This window comes from Cygnus atratus, chromosome 1 (genome assembly GCF_013377495.2).
Source record: "Cygnus atratus isolate AKBS03 ecotype Queensland, Australia chromosome 1, CAtr_DNAZoo_HiC_assembly, whole genome shotgun sequence".
Lineage (NCBI taxonomy): Eukaryota > Metazoa > Chordata > Aves > Anseriformes > Anatidae > Cygnus > Cygnus atratus.
The window spans coordinates 198,074,691-198,102,431 of NC_066362.1; the positions used below are offsets into that span (position 1 = coordinate 198,074,691).

Consider the following 27,741-nt stretch of genomic DNA (forward strand, 5'->3'; position numbering starts at 1 on the left):
ATACAGTTGTTCCACCTATGTACCCCTTATAAGCAGCACTTAAAATCATAGATTAATAAAAATCATAGATTAACAGATAAAATTAAGGTTAGAAGGGACCATTGAAAGTCACATAGTCCAGCCTTGTGCTCAAAGTTAGTCTAACTTCAAACTTTTCAGCCACTTCTGAAAGAAGGATGCTGGTCTGAATAATGAATGAATTAATGCAAATTTTTCATAAAATTTGTCTTAAGGTTGGAGAACCAGGTGCTTCCAGTGCAGGAAAGACAAGTGGAATTTGATACTGTGTGCTATGTTCAGCATTAGCAATTCAGCCTAAATGCTTAATTCTGGACAACCAACAAAACATGAGGTTTTTCTGCGTGTGGCAGTAGGGACATGTGGAATAGAAATCAAGGGAGGCAATTTGGGGGAGTAAAGAGGGAATACATGAGAAGGTTGGGTGGCAACGCACGGAATCTTCTTTGAGGAAAATACTGAGACAGCGTGTTTCATGTTGGACTACTTGTGCATATATCTCCTATAAGGGAAACTCAGCTCATAATTTATACCTTAAAGAGGAATTATAGTGTGTTGTTTTTTGGAAGTCTGATGAAAAGTGCTGTAAGCATGCTAAATCATACTATTAGACTGTCAACAACAAAATATTCTATTCTGTTCTCCTATGCAAATGCAATTATTTCCGTAAAATGGACTTAATACCAGTGTCAAGTAAATCAATGAGAGTTACTGTTGAACAAAGACATCTGAGAAGGGAGGAAGTTATAGAAAGTGACTTATTTGTTCAGAATTTGTCATTTAGGCCTTTTTTTTTTTAATGTAAGTAGCTCCATTCCAATGGTTTCAAATGGTTAGTAAAGTATATGGAAGATAATTCATTGCTTTAGAGCAGTGTACGCTTGTGTACTACAGACAGTACTACATCCTAGAAAGGTTGTTGGATCTGCATATATGCAATAGATTTGGAACCTATGTGATGTAGTAGCATTAACTATGCATATGGTTGGCAAGCTTTCAGCGGGTGGATTTCACCATATCTTGCTGAATCCGAAGACCCTCTGATGTAAATTGTGCTTCAGAAAATGGCTCTTGCATGCTGGGGGAAGGGAGCGTCGGAGAAATGGGAGGCTGGGGACATTTTTTTTTTTTCTTCTCTGGGTAAGTCTTAATGATGTGATTAATGTGATGCTTATTTCTGTGATACTATATTCTGAATCAGGGTATCTCAACAGACAGAGGTGGTGCCTCATTAACAGAGAAGTATTGCATATAGGCCGCTTACTGCAGCTGCCATTTCTGAGATCAGGGAAGAGGAGGATCTTCATGCATCTTTTTGCCCTTTTGACACTTCTGTGAGTGTGGCAGGTCAGGATCACTGGCTAAATCTACAGAGCTACTCATTACCTTTTTGGTTACTCTTCCACCTCTACAATCTGTTGACAGCTGCTTCTAGTAGGAGTGCATCTTGTGCAGCTGGGACTTACTAGGTCTTTTTCTAACAGTTACAGCTTAGGGAGTGTGTGTGTATTTATATATATTTATATACAAATATATATATAATGTATATGTAATGCATATATTTATGTGCTATATATAAAAATACATATTAAAACATAATATAGCCATTCACAGAATGAAAGCGATACTCTGCAATATCATAACTAGCACATATATGTATATTATACATTGTATTATATGCATTGTGGTACGTATTCAGATTTTTGTTCTTCCATTGCCAATATTCAGCCCCTTGTTTTCTATAGAAGTGATTTTAGATATATCAAGTCTGATTGCCCTCTTGTTAGGAATAAATCCTTTTTTTTTTTTTTTTTTTAATCATGATCTCACACCGACAGTTCTTCCTTGGTTCCCAATGATGCTTCTCTTGCAGTAGGTTAGCAGAAATCTTGTCTTCTTGTCATGCTTCTTCCTTTGTAGCCTCTGCTAGATCCATCTGTCTTTGCAGGTTTAAGTTCAGATACTACATTTTTGTTCTTCCGCATATCTCAGCAGTATTTCTGTGAATTACTGCTTTTTCACTCTTCTGGTACTGCTTATGGTCTTTTTCGTAGCATCCTCCTTGAGCTTTCAGATCTCTACCTACATTTTTTGCAACTCGTTGGAAAAGCCACTCAATCTATTCTGTGTTAATCTACTGCTCATACAGTACCTGGAATCCTTTTGTAACTTTCCTGGGTTTAATTTATTTTTTCATCTTTATTCTTATGCCTTTTCCTTTACTTTATGCTTGTCTGTACTTTAATTGTATGTCATAATTCATTGCAATATCAGACAAGGAGCCAGAGGATTATTAGTTTGAATGCATGGAATGAGCCATTATTATTATTATGTGACATGTAGTCAGCTTGACAGAATATATTACAGATCTGAAGTCGAAGTGGCTTGGCTAAGAGAGCTACAGTTACGTGGTTTGTGTTTCCTTTAATTATCCCTATTTGATAGTTGCAGAATATATTTCTTATTGGAATATGGAGGCAAAATGATTGCAAATACTTGCTGCAAGTGCACCATTGAGACTATGGTAACAGTTTAATTTTAAGACATGGTGCTTAGAAATCTAAGCTAGGCTAAAAGAATTTACTGTTCAGTTAAATGTAAAATGATACGTGATAACTGTATTTGAGATCTGATTTAAAATTTTGATCTTCTTTCTAGGTTGTCACCTAGAAGTTGGATATTCTCTGGACATGTCCAGTAGAATTAATGTACTGCTTAGAGACCTGAATGAGTTTTGATTGCATAAGTACATATTCCAGTTTTGATACTCTTGGGAAAATAAGTGTAATCATTTTGGATATTATCGCTTAAATTCAAGTCCTGTCTGTACAATGAAGTCATTTTTTAAATAAATCTGAAATAATATTTACTGGGCTAAAATTGGAAGGCAGCTAACTGAGGTTAAGGAGAGGTTAAAGTGTTATGAACGAAAACTAAAATAATTCAGTTTCGTGACTCTGTTGAGCTGGATGTCTTAGGTCTAATTCTTACTCAATTTTGTGCTGAATTATCTATGGAGCACTGATAAATAACCTGCCTCCTGTGGGCAGAGCAGCCCGATGTGGTAGTATTGTAGTATTGGAAACTGAATTGCTTGGCAATGTTGAGAGTTGTTCAACAGAGAAAAAGTGACCAGGGCCCTTCGTGTTTTGCCTCTTGTGCACAGTTCGATGAGTCAATAAGTGTTTTAGAAAGGCCTTTTTCTCTTTATAGCTCTTTTAGTATTATTGATAGAAGGAGCCAACATCCTGTGTAAATCTGGTCTGTTTCAGAGCAGGGAAGAAGGGTGGAAGTGTCAAGCGTATCAATCTCAATGATAAAGATAAAAACTCTACCTGTTTTGTTTGTATATTTAAATTTTTTTCTTTGCTTGTTTTGCATCTATAGAGCTTCAACTTTTAGTCACTGTATCTGTTTATCTTTTATCTGCTAGACTTAGGGATCCTTTTTTAGTGTTTTTCCCCACTCGTTAATGCAAGCAGACTACAATTAGTTTATACTTTTTGGTAAAGTAAATAGATTCATTGTAGGAAGCATTTTCCCCTCCTTGTTTAAGAGGATCCTTTTCTGTGCAGGCTATAAGAGAATTCTTTCTTAACACTCACACAATCTCTTTCACATCTGCCAGATCAGAAACAATTTTCAGTACAGTGCAATAACCTCCCTATTTTAATAATGTTCTCCCATGTTTATGGCCACATTATCAATTTGGGTTGTAATTTGGGCTTCACGTTCACTTGTGTAGCTGCCCTGGTTCTCAAGGCAATAAAGTCAAGCCATTCCAGCCCCACTTAGCTCGTTTATGGGTAGTATGTCTAGCACCAAAACTGTACTGCTAACCCATAACTGTATGTTTGTCAGGAGTATTGAGCTGATGCATGTCTCACATAAATGCAGGCAAGAACTGTGCACCTGTCTCACCATGTTCTGTCCTGAGAATAAACCATTTTCTTATGTATTCCAGATATATTCTCAAATAATGCCCATTGTAAATACTTCTTAATTAATCAGTGGCATAAATAATTCTTACCGAACATCTATTGGTGACAATTACTTAAGAGTATCAGGTGTGGTTACTTATTTATAGTGTGAAAAAGACTTACCGGTGAGTTAGATGTGTTACTACTTTCCAGAAATTTCATCCTGTCAGTTGAACTTAATGATAACTCTAATTCACTCTGACTGTTGCCCTGCTGTATTGTTGTGTTTAAGACTCACGTCAAGTCTGTTTTGTCCTGTCAGATGTTCCAAACCGGTTTTATGCTGCCCCCAGGAAAATGTAAATTAGATGTAGCTTCTCAGCCCTGACATCTGCTAATATATTTATAAATTAAATTATTGCATAAAGGCCTATCTTTACAGCTCAATTTTATGAGGTATTAGGGGAGAATAATAAGAATAATACTGTTGTGTTTTAAAAAATAGTATTTTTTATTCCTCTTCTGTTGCTTTTGTTTATGATGCATTTAATAATACATACTGCAGAATATGGATAAGATAATGTACTGCTTGCTTTCCTGTCTTGCAACTATAGCTGTGCCTTTAGCTTCCAATAAGTGAGTTAGTAAAAGCCATGCCCTGTGCCAGACTTCTGTGGTCTTTCTGGTAAGCAAACCTGGGTGAACATTTTACTTCTGTTGCATGTGTAGACTCAGTCATCTCTGATTCTACATAGGTATCCTTATTTAACACAGCTACTTTTAATTTCCTTTCAGACTCCACCATACTCATCACTCTTGGAATTTTGACAGTTTTCCACAGAATTTTTCCCTCTTCTTGGGAATAATCTGGATGGTGCTTTATTAACAAGCTGCAAATCCTAATCTTATCCATTTCACATTCAAATGTAGTCTGGAAACTAAATAATTTCCAAGGTCTTTCTATTTACATTAGTTTTTAAATACATTATGATGTGTATTTGGAATTTAGTATAGGCAAAGTGATTGGTGAGAGTTAAAGTGCAAAAACTGAGGACAACCATATCCTGTGGTTGTAAGTGCCCAATTTTAATCACGTAAAATATGATTTTTCAGAATACTTAGTATTGTATAGTGTAATAGAGCTCCTCATGTAGGTTCAGAGCAGACTCCATTGGCATCAACTGCATCAGAAACCACTCTGAACTTGTGTGATCTCCCCCCTTTCTCTTGAAGTGCTTTTGTAGTTTGTTTGGCATGTAAGTTCTCATGGGCAGTGTCTGTATCATCTTGTGCATGGGTGCAACACTTACTCTCTTATGAATTAAGGCTGAGCTTAAACTCGCAAGGGGAGGGTCATGTATAACAGTATACATTACAATGGCACCTTGAGTACCAGGTAGAAGCATTATCTGTCCTGTTTGCCTAAGGATAGTATTGTTGTTAAGTTCCATATCCCAGCAAGTAAGATGGGCAATACTCAGCATTGTGAATTGATTTGAACTCACTCCATGAATGTTACTACTTTTGCAGCTTTTAGATGCAAGAACCTGCAATAGCCTGCTGCACCAAGAGCCGCAGAGACCATGATATTTTTTTTTGCAAAAACATATCACATTATGTTTTATTATATGCAGTCCTTTGTTACAAATAACTTGAAGATTGATTATCTTTAGTGAATGTAAAATGCTACCCTGCACTTTGGTAACCAAATCAGTAGCAATGTTGCTTTATTTTGCTATCAAGCACTTTGTTCATATTTAATCACAGCAATTATTTCTATTGTGCTTACCCCCTGTTATTTTATATTATATAGGATGACAGTTATTTGCACTAAAACAATTGCTCCCAATATTTTCTGTGTTTACTCTTATTGTAATTACTGTCATTCCAGCTCTCTCACTGCAAGCGCAAAGCATTCAAAAGTATTCATGTACAGACCATTTAATACCTAAGCTGTGTTTTCCTTGGGATTCAACCATCTACTTAAGAAAAAACAAAACCACACTGTACAAAAAATGAAAAAGCAAATGAAAATGAGTTTTCTTATCCCTCTCATACTTGCCAATAAAAATTATAGTAGGACCATGAAAAAAGTTGCCATATTCTTTATTTTTCCTTGGAAGTATTAGACTTTTTTTTTTTTTCCCCAAGGAATATCTTTTAAAGTAAGATATATTTGCCAGCATGTATTAATAAGAAACTTAACATCACAGAGCTGAACCTGGGCTGAAATCTGCTCTTTTATGTACTGTCTCTCACTCCAGAACATTCTTCTCAAAATACAGAGACCAGAAATGCACCAGGAATTGAAGTGTGGGGAAACGAGTTTTACATGGCAGCAAAATGATGCCTTGTGCCTTGTTTCCTGACATTTTCATTGGCCTTTTTGTTGCCAGAATCCCAGTTTTTGTTGCCAGTATGGTTTCAGAAGCCTGTTGACAATGACTACAAGATCCCTTCTCATGTTTTAAGGGGTACTTCCAAGTCCTGCACTATGTAAGTGCTACTAAATTATCTACCCCTTGATGCATTACCTAACATTTATCTAAAATGAATTTCATCTGCCAACTATTTGCCAGCTTCTCGTCTTAGTAAGGTCCTTCTACCATTCCCCACCGGTGACATGGCATTCAACTACCCTCAAGGTCTGATTTCCATCTTCATCCCAGCTAGATCCTTTCTATACATTCAAGTTCTACTGACAGCTGGCCAGACCAAAGACACACAAGCAGTTTGGCACTACTTTACACACACAATGAAATGGTTTTGCATTTTAGCACTAAGTTTCCTCAGGATTCTTAGGTGAATAGAGTTAATGGGGAAAGACAGGTCTACAGAAAGTAGCTAGTTCTCCACATCCCATGGAGGAAACCTAGGCAGATACCTTCAAACAGAATTGTATCCTTCTCACCGGAATCTGGGTGCCTACAAACGAGCTAGTTGTATAGACTCCATCATATAAGGTAGAGATCTAATCAACACTGTAAATTAAACTTTGGGCTGAATTCAGCTAATCAAATACGGAATTCATCTTCAGAAAGCAAGACACAATTCCCTCATACTCCACTGGTATGATATTTACATAGTTTTTGATTGCCACCATCCTGCAACTGCTACATCACACATTGCATTCCTCACGGTTAAGATATAACTAAGCAATCTTAACATGTTGATTACACCTTGTCAAGCATTTCAGGCTGCTCCTCTATACTTAACTAAAGTAAGTATTTTCTAAAAGTATGGGTCTCCAGCAACACCACTGAATTTCGGACTGTGATAGGTTTTATTTTATAACATCTTTGACGGTAGTATTATACAGGAAAAGATTTTCTTTAAGTTGATTTTTGCTTGCTTAGTTGGAGAAATGTAATTGTTTCGGATCCTTTTCAATGTCATCTCTCAAAGGTTTCATTTTTAATGTACAATTTTATGGGCAGCTGAATAATAATGTAGAATAGACTGCCTTTTTACTTCTGGCACTATAATACAAGTCTAACAAAATGTAAAAATGCTTAGCAGTAAAGCAGGCAGTTATTTTTGTCCTGATGTGCTACTATGGCATTTTATTTTACCTGCATGTGTTTGGTTATAAAAGATTCTCCATCGATTTTATCCAATGATAACATTACTAATGCAATTGGCTCTTTCTTGCAGTCCTTCCATGTTTCTCAGATACCCCTTTACAAGCAAATTGTTCTGAAGTCAAAAGGGAGATTCTCATTCACCTCAAGGCACAAGAGATTTCCTGAAAGGAAATAGTCTGTATGAAATAAAATCAATTGTGTTTTTATCTGGCACTTAGCACGGCAAGCTCCTGCCATAGTTAATATTATAGATGTCCAAATATTAATCATCACAGCGTCTTACCTTACTATTGCATTCATTATTACTCTGATATTTCCTTTTCCTGAGAATCATTGCTTTTTCTTTTGTTTCACCTCTTTCCATCTCCATTTCTTTTACTGCAGCTAATTCAGGGCTTCCAGAAAAGCTGTATTACAGCCAAGAACCAGAATCAGTCAGCGTGGTTGTTTTCAACTACTCATAGTGATATAGCTTTGTATCTCTTTGATTTAGTACGTTGAACTGGGAGTGAGAAGTTTGTAAGTATTAAAAGTTGTGTCAATTCAGATGAAAAAGTGAAATAATGCCTCTCTACTAGCACTGAGGAAAATTTGAGCAGAAAGGTATTTAAACTGCAATAGAGCTGTATGATTCAGTGCTCGACTGGCTCTCTGGGTGTATCATCTTTCTGCCTCTGTAACTCCCCCTCAGATGTTTTCTTCTTGCATCTTCTTTTGATTGCATATTGCCTAGGGAGGACATTCAACCATGGCTTTTATCACATTCCCTTAAATTTTCTTCTGAGAATTTAAGCTGGCTGGTCAAAGACATATTGTTGCCCACCTGTAGCTTAAGTGGATGTGCTTGGTTTTGGAAATTTGGCTGCTGTGTTAGAAGTTTCCCATTTAACAACCCATTATCTGAGTTTCCCATTGAAAAGTTGTAATTTTGTTTGCAGTGTGACGACTAAGAATAAGATGTTCAGTCACTTTGAATAAGTATCTGACATAAACTGCTGTTGACGTTCCTGCTTGAGACCCAAGCCCTCTTTATTAAGAACCTCTGAACTCTTCCCTTGACATAGCTTTTGAGTAGTTGTGTGCTTCATTATTTCCCTTATTAAAGCCTGGGCCAGTAGGTAACAGTTTGTGTCACCTGTATGTACTTCTCAGGGTCACTGATCTCCTGCACCGTGTCATTCTTCTAGAGGTGTTCTGGGTTTTGGAGTTGATTATTTGGGCTTTTCTAAGATCAGAAAGTAATAGGTTTACAAAAAAAAGAAGTGTGGAAAAAACATATAGGATCTGTAGGGTTTTTTTTTGTTTGTTTATGTTTGTTAGTTTTTTTTAAGTCTACCAGAGTTATAAGTTGGTAATTGTACAGCAGTAAGTTATCATTAATTAGAAGAAATAAATATTGTAGCAAGAGTTAAAGCCATTCTGGGGCAAAAACTTGTTTTGTCATGTTTAGCAGAGCTAAAGCATGTGGCTCAGGGGGAAGTTGTGCTGAACTGTTTTAAGCCAATGAAAGAAGTGTAATCTGAATATAAAGATATCATTGTGGTAATATGTCTTACATAGTAATACCTTACTTTTAGTATTTGAGCAGCAGCCAGCTAAAACGATAACTTGTCCATGACAGAAGTCCTCCTTTAAATTTTGTTTTGTTTTGCTTTGTTACCCATTCCCAGCTGCTTCATTATCCTTTTGGTGGAAGTTTACATTTCAAAAATTCTTAAAAATTCATTTGCCTTTGACTGAAAAAAAGATTTTCACAGAATGTGTCCATTTCTTTGTAGAAGCCAGTTTACAGCAAATGAACAAACGAGCCTGTTCTGTTGCCTATAAGATGACTTCTCTGTTTTAGAGCAGTAAATGAAATAAGCCTACCTTTTTAAAAGGTGTCTTGTTAAAGAAAACATACTTTTTTATCATTTCTCTGCATAGCAGAAAAGTCTGAAGAATTTGTTTCCTAAACTTCCAGGAATTTTAGGGATAAATACCCTGCCTAGGTGTGGTTTATCTCATCTATCTTTACCCTTTCTGACTTGTGCTGCTGAGTTAAGCTGTGGTTCTTGCAGTATCCCCTTACAAGAATGGCTTAAGAAAAGGGAAACACAACTTTTATGTCATTCCCTCGTTCCATTGGGATTTATCTTATTTTCTTGCCTTAATTATGAAGTTATGTCTGCATCCTGAATAGCATCCAGTCAGTCTGCTGAAAAATATTCAGCAAAACCAGCTACCCAGTATTTGCTCAAATAGATTCCTCTGACTAATTGACAATGAAGTTTAGCAAGACTCAGCAGGGAGTCTTCAGATGTTATTTAATATACTTTTGAAGGTCACTTAGGTACAATTCCAAGTTGTTTTCTGATACATGCTATAAATAAGACCCAGCAAGCATGCTACTAAGCAAGGGAAGTAATATGACTGGGGAGCAAAGTAATTCTATGTGGAAAGGAAACTGAAATGTACTACCAAAACCGTGGAAAGTATTTGTTTCCCCTCAGGAATCTATAAAATGTGGGGCAAAATGCTAAAAGATACCATTGCTACCAGTCTTTGCACTTATATACAAAAAACATTTCTGCTTTGCAGTAGTGCTAATTCAAACAAGGAAAAAACAGGAAAAGGGACCGGTAAAGCACCTGTTGTCTATGGGGTTTCATTTCTCTTTGGATGTGCTGTCCTCACAACAGGCTTGTGGAAGAAAATGAACAGTAGAGCTAACGGATGAGTGAAATGCTTCAAGCAATGATGTTCAGCACATGGAACAAATTTACTGCAAGGCAAGAAGAAGCTGACTCTGCTCAGCATACCTAGGTTCATCTTTGGTTTACAATTTATTGACAGTTTGTTTTAGCTTAGTGGTACTTATTTTTCCAAGCTATAAGAAGACCTGCAAGATACTCAGCTGCAGTTCCAGCAGGGGCAGTGTGGTCCAGTGAATTCCCTGCAATGGACTCTACACAGAGCTAACTGAAGAACTGACACTCATCTATGCGTTACAAGCATGTGGCATTCTGGATATCACTCAAATGACAACGGGCATTTAAGTAAGGTCTTATCCAAATGGAAGAGTGGCAGGGGGTCAGAGTGATTACCCTCCCTTAGCAACACTACTTTGTACAGAGCAAGCACATTCCCAATTAGCATCACAAATTGATTGCAGTCTTGTGTGAGCTCATGTAAAAATGAGTGTAAACTCTTCTTACCCATCCGTATTGGTAGGTTAACAAGAGAGCATTTAAAATTTGAATAGCAAAATACCACATTTAGTAAATACTGAATTAAAAAAATAATCAGAAATTGATTGTCAATCTCTTAAAATGAGCCCCAGCATGACATCTGTTGCTAAGGATTGGGGTGGTTTTAGCATGACAGTTGCAACTAGCAGGAGGTCCTGAATGCAGACTTCTAATGAGAAAAGCCCTTTATTTTCAAAATAATTTCCTAATTTAGAGATAAGGAAAAAGCATTTATGTGCCAAAAGTGTGGATTTTTTCTTTCAAACTTCCAGAAATTATAGGCAGATAGAAGGTAAGCCTTTGAAGACTGTAAAAGATACAGGTAGCAACAGTATATCTTGAAAATATTTGAGAGCTTTTTCACTTTGTGTTGAAAACAATTAGCAATAAAGAAAATACTCAAGGCCATCAAACTATAGCTTTTCTGCCACTTTGGGTACTGGCATCCTAGTGCTTCTTTTTCTTTTCAATAAAAGTGAAACATTGCTTTGAATTCTTTGCTTTCAAATTATTTCTTAAATTTTTTTTCATAGTTGGAATTAGTCACTCCAGGCATCTTCTTTGCTGGTGCTTCAAATAAGCATAAAAGCTAAAATATAATGGTGCCTCAATGTTATTCATGATTAGTGGCTTGATAAGCTGATCCTCGCAACAGGCTTTCAAATGTCTTTCTAATGTTTTTTAAAGTTTTGGAGAGGAAATGGCTTGGTGGTGGTAGTTTGTTGTTTCTTCTGAACTGCTGTAGGTCAAAATTAGCAGTTGTATAAGTTTTATTTGTTTCATTTCCTCTGCCCCCACCATGTACAATGAGAAGCAAAATTAACTTTGAGTCTTGAGATCCATATGGAACCGTATGAGAATGAAGTCCTCCGTGACTTAATTATAATGTCTTCAGTAGCCTGCAGGAGATTTAGGACTTTGAAGATCTGTTGTCATAATGAAGTTGTATTGCTTTAACACATCAGAGTAACCAGCATGAAACTACTGTTTGTTAATAAAATTATGAAAAAATGTATAGCATGTTTTAACCTGCTACATCCCTGTGATGTTACTTTTTCACATGAATATTTTATTTTCATTTTACATGATTTTCCTTTCTCTAACTTATTGAAATATTGCAGCTCACCCTGAAAAGGAAGATGCTCATGAGTGACTGTATGATGTGCTCATGTGGATGTACTTGATAAATTCATGCCGTAAATGGAAGGGATGGATAAGACTTTGTCATTTAATTAACTGGTTGAAGCTGTGCTCCAAGTACTGTGCCATGACTGAGGAAAGGACATACTCATTATGCTTTTCAGGCAGAGGAATGTTCATCTTAATAACAATATACAATATAAAAAAAAGATGAAAAATATCTTTGATAGAAGGAGGATTATGAAGTTCAGTGTGTTATCTGTAGTGAATAGTTAGGGGACTTCTGCTAGTGGTTAGAGCTTTGATCATCAAAAAGAGATACCAAGCGTTACTTGTCTTTAAGCTGAAATCACACTAATTCATATTAGAATATTGGAAGATGCAAATTTTCATTGATGAGGGTAATTGAGTTGGCTCACCTGTGGAGGCAGCACATCCTCTCAGCAGGGATAGCGTTCAGCTCTGTATGAGCCTCTTAAGTTCTCGCTGAATCAAGTATAGGTGCTCACACACACAGTTTTGCATGAATGAGTGTGTAGAGTAATTCCATTTGTGCTGCATCTGCCAGTGCCATGTCAGCATCCAACATGCAGCCTCGGACATCAGGGGACTCACCTGGGAAATCGCTTTAATCTAATGCCCTTTGTATTTCATATTTTCATGACACGTATAAAAAGAAGGAAGATGATACTTCTTTCTCAGTCTGGCTTGATGATTGTCAGTCTCCTGGGGTATGGGAGCTGGCAAGGCTTGACTTCTCTGAGACGTGGATATTGTGCTGGACTCAGCAATATAGGAAAACGTTAAGCACCATCAAAATAGATCTTTCTTTCAGAGTCTGGAAAGGGCATAAACATGGAGATGACTGAATTCAGGATCCCAAATCCCCATGAGAAACCAGATTGTAGGTGCTCAGGTCAGTTACACTTGTGGCTGTGTGTGGCAGAACACCAGCTCCTCTTTAGGGATTTTGTCCCAGCTTGCCAGGACTTCACAATGAGCGGTGCTGTCCCTTGGTATCACCATCACACAACTTTTGGGTAACAGTACTTTATGTGATGAAAAACAAAGTCCTATTGTCCTTAATCATTTGTTTATTTCTTCATTATGCAACTAAGTAAAAACATGCTACCAGATTTTAAGTTTATTTAATTATTTCATCTGAAATTTTGCCTCCTTTTGATGCCTATTTTTTGGGAACAAAAGGAAGATTGACCCAACAGTAACAGGTGGGGAAAAATAAATCTTTTTTTTTTTTTTTTTTTTTTTTCCCCTGTGGGAAGTTAGATAATGGTTAGACATCAGTACCATGCTTAACTCTCATCTCGGATAAGCTATAACTTAAGGCATGCTCGCTAGACTTCCTAGGTTTTCACATCTTTATTTGGAATGCCACCAGCAGGCACCGTTTCTACTTTATGTAATTGATATTTTCAAGGATGATGGCAGCAGAGATTGCAATACCTGCAGATTAAAAGATGGCGTTGTAATACAGTAATATCTTAGTATTGCCTTTTATCCTGTGGGAGTCCATACTGCTTTACAAAGTGTATTTACTCACAGCTGTTTCATTGTCCACATAAAAGCATTACAAGAGCATTATGGTACAGTTTGGAAAATACAATCCCTAAAATCGAATGCAAAGCATCTGAGGATAGCCAAGCAAGGTATCTGATTCACGTAACAGGAGCTCAGTTCCTTATATACCATGTAGGCACATGGACAAATATGAGTAATTCTCTTTGATATTAGAGTTCCAGGGGAGGTATTAAAGCTCGAATAGCTACTGCAATGATATTAAAGTTTATTACTTTCATATTGTTTTTTATCCGTCACTGTCAGGGTGCCTTACAAAGGAGCTCACTATCCTTATTGCCATCCTGCAGATAAGGAAGCTGAGCATGAGAGGGGAAGGGGTATGCCCAAAGCTACTAAACAGACCTGTGCAAGTGAAATATGCTAAAAACAGGTTTGCTAAGCACAGATTTAAAGCTTTATTTCTAGGGCTACAGTTCCTTCCTTTTGCTTATGGAGACACAAAATTCCAGGAGGTACAATCCCAAGCCATGGGGGATTTAGAAGATGTTTGAGAGATTATGTTCTGGTACTTTTATAGCATTGAAAATCACTTTCATTGACCGTTTCTTTAGACCAGTTGCATTCCTTGTCTCCTCAGAAACTAAGAGAATATTCATTTTCCTGTCTAGGTGCTTTCTGGTTCTTTGCTGTCTTTTCTCTTCAGATAACAGAGCACCAAACAAGCCCTTATTTCTGAACAACCCGACCATATCTTATGCAGATCTGTCACATCACTGGCTCTTACAAGTACCTTCTTCAGGAAGGGTATTTAACTCATCACGGGACAATTTATGGCAGAAGGGACAGTAAGGAAATTAGGGATGGTTTAAATTTTAAACCTAAAAAAAAATTCTCATTTAAACAATCTTTTTTTTGACAAACATGATACTATTTTTGAAACCTGCACTATTTCTTAAATGAATAAATGATAAAGGAACAGTTATCTTGAATACTGTTGCTTAGCTTAGGACCAATTCTAACTCAATATAAATTCTGTAAAATTTGTCATTAAAGTAAAATGGGATTTTTTTCATCAGCCTTAGTGAACTTATATTTTTCCCTATCTTTCTTAAGTTCCAAACTTGAGTTAATGGATATTTTTCTTTGAAAAGTTTTGGCATTTAACAGCCACAACACATGCTTTTCATAAGAAATGATGGAAGTTGCCATAAAAAGAAATAATTCAGTATTAAAATGTTGTGTTGATGCATTCAATTCACTTTCATGAAATATACAGCTAAAGGAAAATACATTTTTTTGGAAAAATGTAGATAACGAGAACGTTACGCTTCTGTGACCTTGCTGCTTGTTTGCTTCCAAGTGTAAATAAAGTGGTCCAGTTACAGGATAGGTGTATGTATTTAAGGTGCATTTAAGTAATATAACTGAATATTTTCAGAGTAACCCCTTAGATTTTTTAATGAAATTAAATACTTGATATTCACTTTCATGCAAATAATTAAGTGAATATAGACTTCAAAAGAAATTACCTAAAATAAGACGACATAGCAATGATGTTGTACCTGTTAGCTGTTTGTCACATGATAGGTCATTGTCATTGTTAGTTTAGTAGGCATTTTCTTCTTAGATGCTGATGATACTGTGAAAAAATGGATGAGTTTCTGTGCCTGGCTTTTGAAGTAAATAAGAAGAGATAATTTTGTGAGAAAGATAGTGGCTATTAAAGTGGAATGTTGATAATTAATATATTCAAAGATTTATATATATTTATTTATCTTTTATTTAGTAGGAAACATTCTATCTTTTTGTATTCTTCTGTTTTCATGCTAGAATTTCTATCTGTGAAATTTTGAACTGAGGAAATACAAGTACTTAAAAGGTCAGTAGTCCTGAATTAGACACTGATTATTAAAAAGCAAACAAACAAAAACAGCGAACAAAACACAAAACAAAACAATGAAGCAAACACACAAAGAACACGTGGAAACTCTGTTCGTTTGTTTTCTGTTCTGATGATGGTAACTGGAATATGCTGAAGATAGGGGAGGGAGGAATCATAAAAAAAATCCAAAGGAAGCAACAAATCTTGGGAAGTTAGAAATGCTGATAGGTTACTCTGATGCCAGTGCATTTCTTAAGGGTCTTATGTCCAAGGCTTCCGACGTCTGTGAAGAGTAACGTTTGTATTTCCATGGAGAAAGGAATAATTATATTCCTAAATGCATATGAAATAGTTCTAGGTTAGACTTTTGTTATTGTAATTTTCTATTCAGGTCCTAACAGATCATGCCATTTTCTTTAAGAAATTTCTAACTATTACTAAATATGAGTCACTTCAGGCAGCTATCTGGAAACTTATTGTGAAACAGAAATGAAGCTTATCTCTCTTTACATGACAAAACTATAGAGCTTTGCACAGCCTCTGTGCTGGAAGGGCAGAGTCTGGGAACAGCAAACTCCATTTGCCTTACTAAGATCAGGAACCTGCGGTGGTCCTTTGTGCAGTCCCTTACCTGTTGGAGGTTTGAATATATGAATTAGCCGCATATGCAGTGAGAAGAGATGTATTGTAAGGCCCTTAACATGCAGGTGTACTGCTCTGGCCATGCCTGTGCAGGGATTGCTTGATTCAGAGTGTTTGCTCAAACACAGCAGTGCCAGTTGGCCAGTTTTACAATGGGTAGGTGATCAGAGTGTAAGGTGATGATAATTTTGATTTTTCTTTGAATTACCATTGTATTATTATTGAAAATCCTACTGGGAACTTCAAACGAGACCATAAAGGTGAAATTCACCTCACCAAATCTCAGCCATCTGAAATTCAGGTACCAGATCCAAATACCTTCAAGCACCTGGTCATCCTTTGTCAGCTCTGGAGGAGGACAGAGCTGCAGACACACGGCCATGCCTGTTCTGGGAGCAGCTATGCATTTGACAGCCAGGTTTCCCCACATGATGAAGCAAGCTGTTCTCTGAACTTCACCTTGTGAGGTGAAATGCCAACAAATTAGGATTAAAAACATCTGTAGACGACTGCATTATGGCCTGCAAGCCATAATGTAATACTTCATCTGCCTAAGCCTGTGATCACAGTGAGATGAACCTGCAAGTGGGTCTCTCTGTGAGGCCAGGGCATTTGGCAGCTCGGTCTTTCTATATCATCATCCATCAACACAGCAGGCTGTAACTGGCTTGTGCCTGTAATGCCAGCTGTTGCAAAGCATTGTTTTGAAAATACATTGGTCAGTATGATGGTTGTCTTTTTATGGCCACAATTTCTGAATTTAGTTTTAATATGTGGCAGTGAATTCACAAGCTATTTATTTGCATGTCAGTAATAATACAGTGCACTCATGCACAGTGGCTATTGATTGTACCAAAAAAATCTCAGTTTTCATACCCCCAAAATAAGCAGGCAAATTTGGATACTTAAAAACAACATGAAAATCCAGTCATTTGCTTCATTACTGCAGCACCGCTGACATCCACACCACTATGTGAACACATTTTCTTCCCTGTGGAAATCAGCTGAAGTGATATAACAATTCCACAGAAGCTGTACATGAGGAAAGACAGCCGTGTCCATTCCCATGATGTCATTCCCAAATCCTACTCGGTGTCAGAGGTTACCACAAAGAACTGTATTTCATGAAAGTTTTAAGGGTTTGATCTAGAGTTTTAGTCTGTATTGGAATGAAACAGATACCTCTGAACGTGGAGGGAAGGAGAAAGAAAAAAGAGGAGAGTGAACGTTTTCTGCCTGAGATCTCTGTGATCTCTTTTGCCATCCTTAGTACGAACTCCTCATTCAGCCTTTCTGGACATACTTTCCGGCATCATTATGTGTTTGGTCTCACACGTGTCCTGTTACCATCACTGAAAACTGGGTTCTGAAGACAGGTATCAGAAACTTGAAAGCAAATACCAGCTTTTGCTCAGTTGATATAGTAATCAGGAGGTATATAGTGAATTTTTTATTTTCAAGGGTGAAGGCAAGAAAAGCTGCTTTTTATGCAAAAAGACTTTAACTTCCCAGGTCTTGTTTTTGGCATGAGATGGCAAAGTAGCCATGTGTCACAGCTCACCTGCGGGGAGGGGGGCAGTGACCCCGATTCACAAATCCCCTTGATATATACATAGTGCAGCCAAGGAAAAAAATGGGGAATATAGAGTGATGGCAGTGAGGAGAGGGAAATACAATTTTCCAGCACCACTGGAAGCAGCATGAGTGATTCTTCAAGGCTTTGCTGCTGCTCCCAACTCTCTTCTTTTCCTCTGCTTCCCATGACAAAAACATGTCTTGTCCTTGAATGAGCAACATTCATTTTTGCTTGCACTGCTGGGAGCCCTTCAGCTGTCTCAGAGTAGCAATTTATTTTAAGAGACTGAAGTAGAGGGGACAGTTTAATAGCAAATTTATTTCTAGTGGATCTATAAGATCAGATGCCTGAAAGAGACTGATTGGCAGTGGGAGCAGTGTCAGTACTGTAATTGTATTAGATCATCCATTTGGAGCTCAATATTGGTATTCTGCTGCATACTTTACACTCATTTGTTGAATCTAGCTGCACATTATACTTGCTTAAATTGTTGTGCTAAAGTACATCTGAAGTGATTTGTAAGTATCAGTAGCAAAGCTGAACTAAATTTACTGCAGAGACCAATGAATAAATGCAACATCTCAGACCTAACAGTCTAGCCAGGTGTCGTTTGTGAGCCCACGGGTTATTCTTCACTGAACATTGAAACACCTTTGCAGATAATTCAGTGTGCTGTGCCAAGCACCTCTGCACGTTAGCAGGAAGGCCGCTTGGTGTTGCAGTTCCATGTGAACTGCAGCACGAGGGATTTCGTAGGGCCTTACGGCCTGGTTTGCCTTCCATGCTGGCATCCAAAAGGGGTGCTTAGTGAAAACATAAACTTTGAAGATCTGATGAAGGGCAGACATTACCCCTGTGTGAACGGGGTGAAGAGGCTGACAAATGTATTTACTACTACTTTGGCATTTTACTAGGTGTAAGCAAGTTGCTCTAAGTGGTCCTAAGGAAGTGAGTCAGGGGAAGAATTGCCTTATAGGCACATCGCTGCCACTCCTCCCCTGCCCCTGTAAATCTATGCCTCCTCCTGCATGTGCTTGTTGTGACACTGAATTTTGTTTAAAATTGGTTGCAGGTCCTGGAAACTGCAGTTATCTCCGATATCATTCTTTAAGCTTCTTTCTGCATAAGGAATAAAGAGAATATAAGTTACTAAGCTCTTGTAAACAGCTTTGAAGCCTGTGCTGCAAAGTGCTCTAAAAGATGAATTCCACACCTTTGAGATATGAATGTGGAGGGCTGGGGGAAGGAATAGAGCCCCTGGAATGGAGCAGGTTGTTAGGGCTCTGCTCTTTGCCAAGACAGTGTCCTTTATTACCTCTCGTTGTGAAGGGCACGGTTATTCAACCCATCCTCTGTTGAATGACTCTAGGCCTTCCAAGTAGCATGAGTAAAGCAATCATAAACAGGGAATTGTAGTGAGAGGGCAAATGGAAGGTTAGATGAGAAGGACCTTCTCATTAGTGATAATGATCGTGTTTTTCACTCTACGGGGACCAAAGCCCAACCACACGATGTATGTGGTTCTCCTGCATGTGAGCTGCCTCCTTTTTTCTCTCCAGTGTGAAAATAGAATTTGACACTTTGTAGTACAACTGCAATTTGTTTTCTCCTTTGTTTTGTTTGATTTTGGTTTTGAGATTGAACTGCTGTTTAGAAGCATACATTTAAAGAACTCGTGTTAAGAAAATGACTTTTTTTTTGGTGAAAATGCAATCACGTTTTAAAAAAAAATATTTTCTCTATGTCTCATAGTCTTTTGATGTCTCAAAGAACAGCTAAAACAAAGAGCACCTCAAACTCTATGTTAATTAGCTTTTTTAGCCAGAAAAAAATAATTTTCTAATTCACAATTATGTAATACCAGGATCTTTATCTAAATCCTTTTTTTCTTAAACTTCACTCACCAATGTGTACATTTTTGCTAAGTGTGTGCAAAGCTCTGAAAATTATTCACAAAAGCTTTAATTATTTGCATTAGACAGTTTCTCTTCAGATTAATAACAGGTTTCTACTTGGTTTTGTGTTCCTTTGTATATACGTATCAAAACAGTTTCATTTCCGTTGTGGAGCTCTCAAGGAAGGCATTTTTTATATGAGGGGGGAGCACAGGCTGGGATATTAAAATAATAAGGAGGATTCAGGCTGGTATTTTAAAGTCCCATTTTGCCTGCAGACAGAATTCTTTGGCAGACATTTAATTGTAGGCATTTTTTTTTCCTCCTGAAAGGGACTCATTCCTTGCCATATCATAGGCAGCTGTCTTGTTAAAAAACAGTTTTGTTTTATACTTTTAAGACAATTTATTTTTGGACAATTGTCCTGAAAATGTATGTCAAGCACCCATTTCTAATATATCAATGCTCTTGGAAAAGCGGTAGTAAAGAGGTGGTGAAACTTTTTATTCCCCACAGAGATCTCACTGAAATTAGTTCAGCATGCAAGTCTGGCTAGTAGTATACTGATTTTGTAATAGGGAGAGAAATTAGTAAAAGAAGAAGTGCTTTAAAATGAACAGAATAAAATTAATGCTCTCTCTCCATCGGCTTGATATGTCCCTTAAGAAAATAGAAACATTCTGCTATATTTCCCCTGGGTCCCCCAAAGCCCCAGCTGACACAAAAGTGTTACTACATTATTGAGACATGCTAGAGAATTTATTAATACTAGTTTTTGAGATTAGACAGCAGAGTTTAAAGTAGAAGTAATGTGTTGAAATCCTTTATATCTTTGTGAGATGCTGTGTTCGTATGGCTCTTGCTCTTTCATTAGAGCTTTCTTTCATTCAACATTTTAACTGTTGGCCAAAACCGAAGTCTGACATTAATATTGTAGGGCTTCTGTTTTCAGTTGGGATTCCCAGAGCTTCCAAACCATAAAGTTTCATGACTGTTGATAAATGTTCAGAATTTCTTCTTGACTTGGTATTTTGAAACCTATGTATGGCTGGGAAAATCAGGCTCTGTGACTGTCGAAATGCCCCTTGTATACTTCTCTTGGAAACTGGGAGAAGAAACTGGCCCCATTCTTACCTGTTGAGGACATTCTTTGGTAGATAATAAATAGGACTTGCATTTCCCTTGGATTGTTAGAGAATACATAAGACCTTGAAACATGTTTCCAAACTTCCTCCCACAGCAATACCCAGATTCATACAAATACATATAAGTCAAACATTTGACAAGATCCAAACCAACACACAACATTTTGCTTTCCATAATCTGAAGCAATTATAAACTGTAGTTTTTCTTTTTTTCCAGTTAAAAAGTATGAAAAATATTCTCATTATTTGTAATAAAGCAGAATGTTTCAAAGCAAACAACTATAAATTAATCAGTACCTTCTAAATTCTGGACACATGTAGACGTCAAAGAGGTCTATTACAAAAATTGAAAATCTATGCTTGATGAATACACCAGCAACTCAAATTTGCAAGATAATAAATGTGTAGCCCTCCCCTATGCCTCAGAAGATCACATTAAGCATATTCATTAGCTGAGAGTCATTGCAAATGTACTTCAACTGCAGTTTTCAGTTACTTACCTGTTGTGCATTGCTGTGCAAGTATCGGTGCAGCAGAGTGATGGCCTGAGCAGAATTATGGCCACAAAAGTTATAGAGGTGGGTACTGTGTTAACTTTGATGTAATTCCTTTGCCATTCTATTCAGCTTTGTCCTAGATAGTGTGTAAACATTTGATGTTTCCAGTCTGTTATTGTCATACTCATGCAGTGGAAGAAACTGTCATTGAGTAGGTCTATCATAACAGTGGGATAAAAATTTAGGCTCATCAATTTTTGAGTGTCATGGTGTTCTTAAGGGTTCCCAAAGGATACCTTCATCTTTACCCAAGCTTCCTCTGGCCTCATTGTGTCTCTCATATCTCTGTGGAATCACAAAGAGTTCATGAACTACAGTCATGGCAACCAAGAACAAGTTAACGGAGTTTTCTTGCCAGATCTGTGCATTACATAGTTCTTTCAAATAAGATGGGTTGGAGAATCCTTTATCCTTCTGTGGTCTTGTACCTTCAGCCATACCTCTTTTTTATGTGGTATCTCTGTAGCAAGGGTTTTTATTAAAATGTGTAGCAAATGGTGCCTTGTGGCAGCTACCTGGTAGCAGCACGTAACTGTTGTGCTGTGCAAGTGAATTTGATTATCTTCACCAGACAGGACTGAACTCCTTCGGCTCATGATCATTTCAAAATTGGAAGTGTAGAGAAGTTTGGTATAGCAAAGGAAGAGCTCTTAGCAAAATAGGTGGGATGATGTGTTGTACCACATCGGGAGCCAAAATATTTGCTACTGCACAGCGGTATGAGCATTTACTAAACCATGTCTCTGTTTTCACGAGCATATTTGCCTGTGCAGATTTCCTCAAGTTGGATATTCTCAATGGAGAACATTAGCAATAACATAATTTGGCTATGTTGCCTTTCATAATCAGATTTGTCAGAATTTGAGGCAGTCAGTGGCAATCAGCCCCCAGCAAAGATGCTCTGCAAATGGAAAATTCTGCCTGAGAAATTATGAAGTCAATACACACTTTCTAGTTTTCATCCTTGCGTGTTATGTGAGGATTTCCGTCCTGCTTGGGCCGTTTCTTTATCACCATAAATGTTATTGCCAAAATATTTTGTTAGTGGAGGAGTTGCTCTAAAGCCAAACGTTTTTGGTATGGCTTAAGAGTTAAGAAGGGAGGTACGGAAGAACCAAAACATATTATATGCTAATTTTGGTATTCTGGTGTTTACAGCAGTTTTCCCCATTCCCTTTCTTTCCCATTGCTTCCTTCTCTCGATCATACTGGGGTCTGTGCTCAGCTGGCCTTTGAAATCTATTTTCTAACAGAGAAATGAAAACGTTACATGACTCACTGGCATATCTAAGTTAATACTAGGGTGTCTTGCCCAGGGTTGCAAGCCAAAGGGGTTAAAACCAGAAGTGGTTCTGCTCCTCCTGTAAGGATGGGCTGTTTCCAAGAAGGGTCTGGCTTCAGGAGGTGAGGCTGGCCATGCCGTGCCACCAGGCTTAGTGGGCCTTGGTTTCAGACTTGCGTCTTGGCAGAACTAAGTTCTCATTCAGCTAACCAGGCAACTAGTACAGTGACATTTCTTACATTGAATGCAATTGTATAGACCAAGAGTTTTCCAGAGACAAGTCTGTAGATAAGTGATGGAAATGTTTGAGGCTGCCGAGTTGCCAGTAGGTTTTGTGTCCATTTTGAAGACCTGTATGTCATTTCATGTTATTAATAGTGATGTATTTTTTATCAGTATCTCCTGAGCAGCATTCACCATCTCCTTCCACTGTTCTGCCTGAACTTTATTCTTTTGGCTTAAAAAAAACATACAAAAGTAAAAAATCTCTCTGTACAATTTAATATTTCTCTGTAATTTGCGGGCCAAGTTTATTTACCATGTAAGTACTAGAAAACTTTAACTTAGAGCTATGTCAGCTAATACAGAAATTAAAAATTAAAACTGGGTATCTCACATGAGCATGAAAATGTACCTCACTCACAAATAAATACATACCTCTATGCAGTGTGTATAATCTATACCACTTGTATCTGGATAAATAGTGAATGATAAGTTATGTATTTGTCACAGTTTTGTTTTTCATGAGGATGTTGAATGTGCAGCCAATATTGCTCTTCTTGTGTTTTAGGTGCTGTAGCAGTTCTGATCCCTCGCCTGGACCTGGTGATTTCTTTCGTTGGAGCTGTCAGCAGCAGCACTCTGGCACTGATTCTGCCACCTCTGGTTGAAATCCTCACTTTCTACAAGGAAAACTTAAGTTTGTGGACGATATTCAAAGACCTTTTCATAGTTGTCATTGGAGTCGTTGGCTTTTTAACAGGGACGTATGTGACGGTTGAAGAAATCATTTACCCTGCATCCATGGTTTTAACTAACACAACTGAGAGCATCTCTGCTGATTTAAATGCTACAAACTTGGTGGTTGGCTAAAAGTAACAACCAGATGCCATGAACTATTTTGTTCCTTACCGAGAATCGAAGATGGATGGCAGACCTGCACGTGGGACAAATTACAGTGGATTTTAAGTGAATTCTTGAAAAATTGCATGCAGCCCTTTCTCACTCTGTTGTTTGTTCTTTCTCTCATTACTTCAGATCTGCTATCTGAATAACCCCTTTGCTCTCAATCTTCTGTGCTCATCTAGTGAAAAACTGGATTGGTGTCAGGATTTAAAATATATACAGTGATACAGGAAGGTAATATGATCTTAGATTATTTGCAAAACAGAGGAAGGATTTTCCTAAGGAAGTCAAGATGCTTTCCTCCTCAGAAAAGGTGGAAGCCAGTCCATCCATCATATCTCTACACAAAGTCTAGGCACTACTGTTTTCCCTCTAGCTCTGTTTTAAGGGCTCCTGTGGGAGTTCAGTGATGCACAGACCTTCTCTTGGCTGTCTCTAGTGGGATGCACCCCGGTGAACCAGAGACACTGGTTTTAGAAATGAAAACCTGTGTTTTTTATTTCCATTCTGGGGACTTTGATGTTTGCCTTGGAAAAACCTCCGGGTGGTTGCAGTTGTGTAGCTCTGGTCCCTGGAAGCTGGTTTGTCTGGAATCACGGTGCATTGTGCAGAATGACAGTCACTCTTGCTCAGTCTTTTCACGTTGGCTCCAAGGGGAGCTCTTCAAGCAACTGGAAGCACCAAACCCTTCTAGTACAGGCTAGCGTAACAGACCACTTTAGTTGGTGGGTTACATGACAGTAAGCATAAAGGCACTTTTTCATGCTGACAGTCTGAACATTTAAGCTGAAAAATGTACAAGACTGACAGAGGGGCAAGGCTCAGAGGTAAAGACTGGATCCTTTATTAGAGCAAAAGAGAGCCAGGTAGGAGTGGTTTTGCCATCTTGCTTGATCTGTTACTATCTGTTTCTGTACCATGAGCTGCTCAGCATGGCCAGACCCTTGCTCCAGGGAAATGGCATCCATGGAGCTCTGCAGAGCCATGGGGGTAGGGCTGTCCCGAGCAGCTTCAGGGTTCATGATGGTAACTTCTGCTTGAGAAAGAAAAGGATGAAACACTACTTTCTAGAATGGAGCTTACGCCATACTTTCACACATATAAGCTGTGGGTTATCTGTGAAGAAACTTATAATTCACACACAGAGGGTGTCTGCTTTGAAGCCTATTTTCCCTAGAGTGCCCCACCTGCCTGCAGGCTGTCTGAAGGTGTGGGCTGTCTCAGGACTTGCTTTCGATTACTGGTACTGTGTAGAGAGGTACAGCTTATATGAGATATAGGGCATACATGTGAAAATGATATTTTTTTAGCAAGTAAGTATTTATCTCCTTTGGATTTTGAAGGAAATGTTACAAAATGTTGTTTATTAGAGCAATATTACTTTCTTTAATGAAGCAAAAAACATTCAACACCACAAAAGATAATATGAGTAGTTTATTTTTGTACATTTTGGTAACTGCTGCCCTAACCCATTTTTTACACTATTACTTTATCCTTAATTTCAACTGTACAAATGTATAAAATGGTATTTTTTCCTTTACATATTGCTATGTACATATTGCTAAGTCTGTAGACTAACTATATTTCTACTGGAGCGTATAACAATTATTTCTGCATGCTTATGTTCTGCCTTAAATGGGATCTAACATGCCCTTTGCTAATTTTTGCTTCTTTTGTCCATTTTGGAAGGAAAAAAGAACATGTTGATAAGTTGGTAATTGGGTAGAAACGAGGTCTGTTCAGCAAGCCTGCGTGCTGAGTCCCCAGACAGAATCCTGATTTTCAGGGCTCATATTTGACTTTTTGGCTCACACAATCAAAGATGATTTTCACTCCAAATGCCAAAGCTATATTTTTGGTCTTGTTTCCTAAAAACACTCTATATTTTGTAAAATAATAGAACTGTATTTATCATAGTCCTTTCTGTTATGAAGAAATTCCTTTTTCTAAGGAATATATTAATTATAATGTTCCTCCAAGACATATGGTATGCCAAAACCTCTTTATTATATTCATACAAATGAAGATAAGAATATATATAATATTTTGGTTGCTTTCTGTATATTCCTCAGAAATTTACCCTTTGGTAATCTACCATTTTTCATTACAGTGCTAAAATAATATAGAGCTAGATATATCTATACTTATTTTTTCTCTTCAGAGTATTTCTCCAGTCATCTACCATGTGGTGACTGTATATGAGCACTTTCATCTCCACTGAAGGCATTTCTGATAGGGATTTGTTACAGCGTGTAGTTTGAACTGTGTGTCCTTGTTCAAGCAATAGTTCTGAGCAATGTTCTTATTTTTATTTTAGCGTGGACGAAGTTAAATACTTCACAGGCACTTTGAAGGGCTGAGTCTCAGCTGGTTTAATGCTATGGTATTAACCTGTTGTATGAAAGTGTCACTGAGGAGCAAACACAGGTAATTATCAGAGAGGCAAAAGGTAACTTCAGCTTTTTGTCTTCAAGGCTTTTTAGTCTTTAAGCTGTTTTGAAACACATTGAAGATAAATGTTTCAGTCTGCTTGGTAATAAACCTGCTGTGTTCCTAAACCATACACTACACACTGATAGGCTGTGTTTCTGTGCAACGTATTTCACTTGATACTAAATATTTCTACATGTAACATTTTTAATGGGACCAATAGGATTTAAATTAAAGCTATTTTTCCCGATTTGCATCTGTCTACCCATGTGTGTTTGGAAAATAACGGATTGTCAAGTCCATTCATATCATCTGTTCTTCAGTGATTGTGTCCTAGTGAACACCTCTGAGAAAGTCCTTCTGCCTGGGTGCAGAAGTTGACCAGCTCAGAGTTTGGTGGTAATTTTTGACAGGTGCAAGGGAATAATGACGTGAAGATTTGCTGAGATGGGTCCCTATAGCATAGGTGAATGCAGCAGTTTTTTTGAAATTCAGGCCACCTGTTTAGAAGCTTGATAGGTTTGAGGAATCTAATGTGAGCCATCAAACTTTGGATAAGCTGGCCCGAATACGAAGCCTTACAGATCTTACTACCGTGTCTGACTGGGGAGCAGCCTGTCAAGGAGCAGATTTTCAGACAGATGTATTGCCATTGATTGACCAGGTATGAAGCAGTGTTTTTATGCAGTGGGTCATTGTTGCCATATCTAATGGTGTATCTTTTGCATCTTTAAAATGTTTATTAATATATTTTATACAATGTTGATTTTCTCCTACAGTGTAGGATTTTCATTACTTTAACACTCATGCAGGGCTTTGTGTGGCCTGCTCTTTCAAATAGAAAGAGTGAGGTATCAGAATATCTTGCTCTGGATGCAACTAAAATGTCACTAATAGAACTAGAGAAGAACTACTACGTCTGAATAATAAGAGTGTTCCTGTGAAACATTGCCAAAGATTTAAAAGATGGGAAATCTGACAGAAACCTCTTCTGAATAATAAGAGTGTTCATTCAGCTTTTAAAGTACTGTAATATAAAGTTCAAGTTAAGATGCAAGGAGTGAAACTCCAGATTTAATGGGTATGGTTTACATTAATATATATTTAAGAAGGAAATGTACTTTAGCACAAGGTAAATTAAACTGAAGAATGTGATTGGCTTATGTTCTTGACAAGGAACAGAAAGCTATTGTATTTATATACTGAACATGCACTTATATTTTACAGCATGATATTGTTAACCATTTTAATGTAATCATTAGCTGCACTATAAGTAACTGGATCATTTTCTTGTCTGTAACTGTTCATCTTCAAATATCGGGCAAAGAAGAGGGTGGGTTCACCTAATGTTCTGTAAATTAAATCTTCTGTATCAATAAAGACAACAATAATAATCCTCTGGTAACTTACTCTTTTCCTGGATATCACCACATTACATCACTAGAAGAAATAGCTGCTTTAATGCAGAATTTACCTTTGTTTTTATTTTTAAGTTATCTGAGGAAAGGCAAGCAATTGACAGGGGACTATCAGACATGCTCAAGAGGTGAAGGTTCATCGATAATAAATCTCACTTCAAAGTCATAGGGGCACTCCTTAATAATCCCACTTCCACTCCAAGGTTGTTCATGAAAGCACACTTAGCATCTTCATGCACATTTCTGCATCTTTTCAGAAGTGCTTTAGTAAATGAGATAATTCCTAACTGGAGAAAGGCAGCCAGGAGTTTCCACTGAAATTCTAGTTCACTTCTGAAAACTGCAAAGAAAAAGCCTT

At 37.5% G+C, this 27,741-nt stretch overlaps 1 protein-coding gene across 3 annotated transcripts in view; it reads left to right on the top strand.

Moving 5' to 3' along the window:
- SLC36A4 (solute carrier family 36 member 4) overlaps positions 1–27,352 on the top strand; it is an 85,078-nt gene extending 57,726 nt beyond the window's left edge. For all 3 annotated transcript variants that reach the window (XM_035542643.2, XM_035542645.2, XM_035542644.2), the window contains one exon: positions 23,201–27,352. In XM_035542643.2, coding sequence (XP_035398536.1) covers positions 23,201–23,502 — 302 coding nt within the window. In that variant the 3' untranslated portion in view covers positions 23,503–27,352. The remainder of the gene's footprint in view (positions 1–23,200) is intronic.
- The last annotated feature ends 389 nt before the right edge of the window (positions 27,353–27,741 follow it).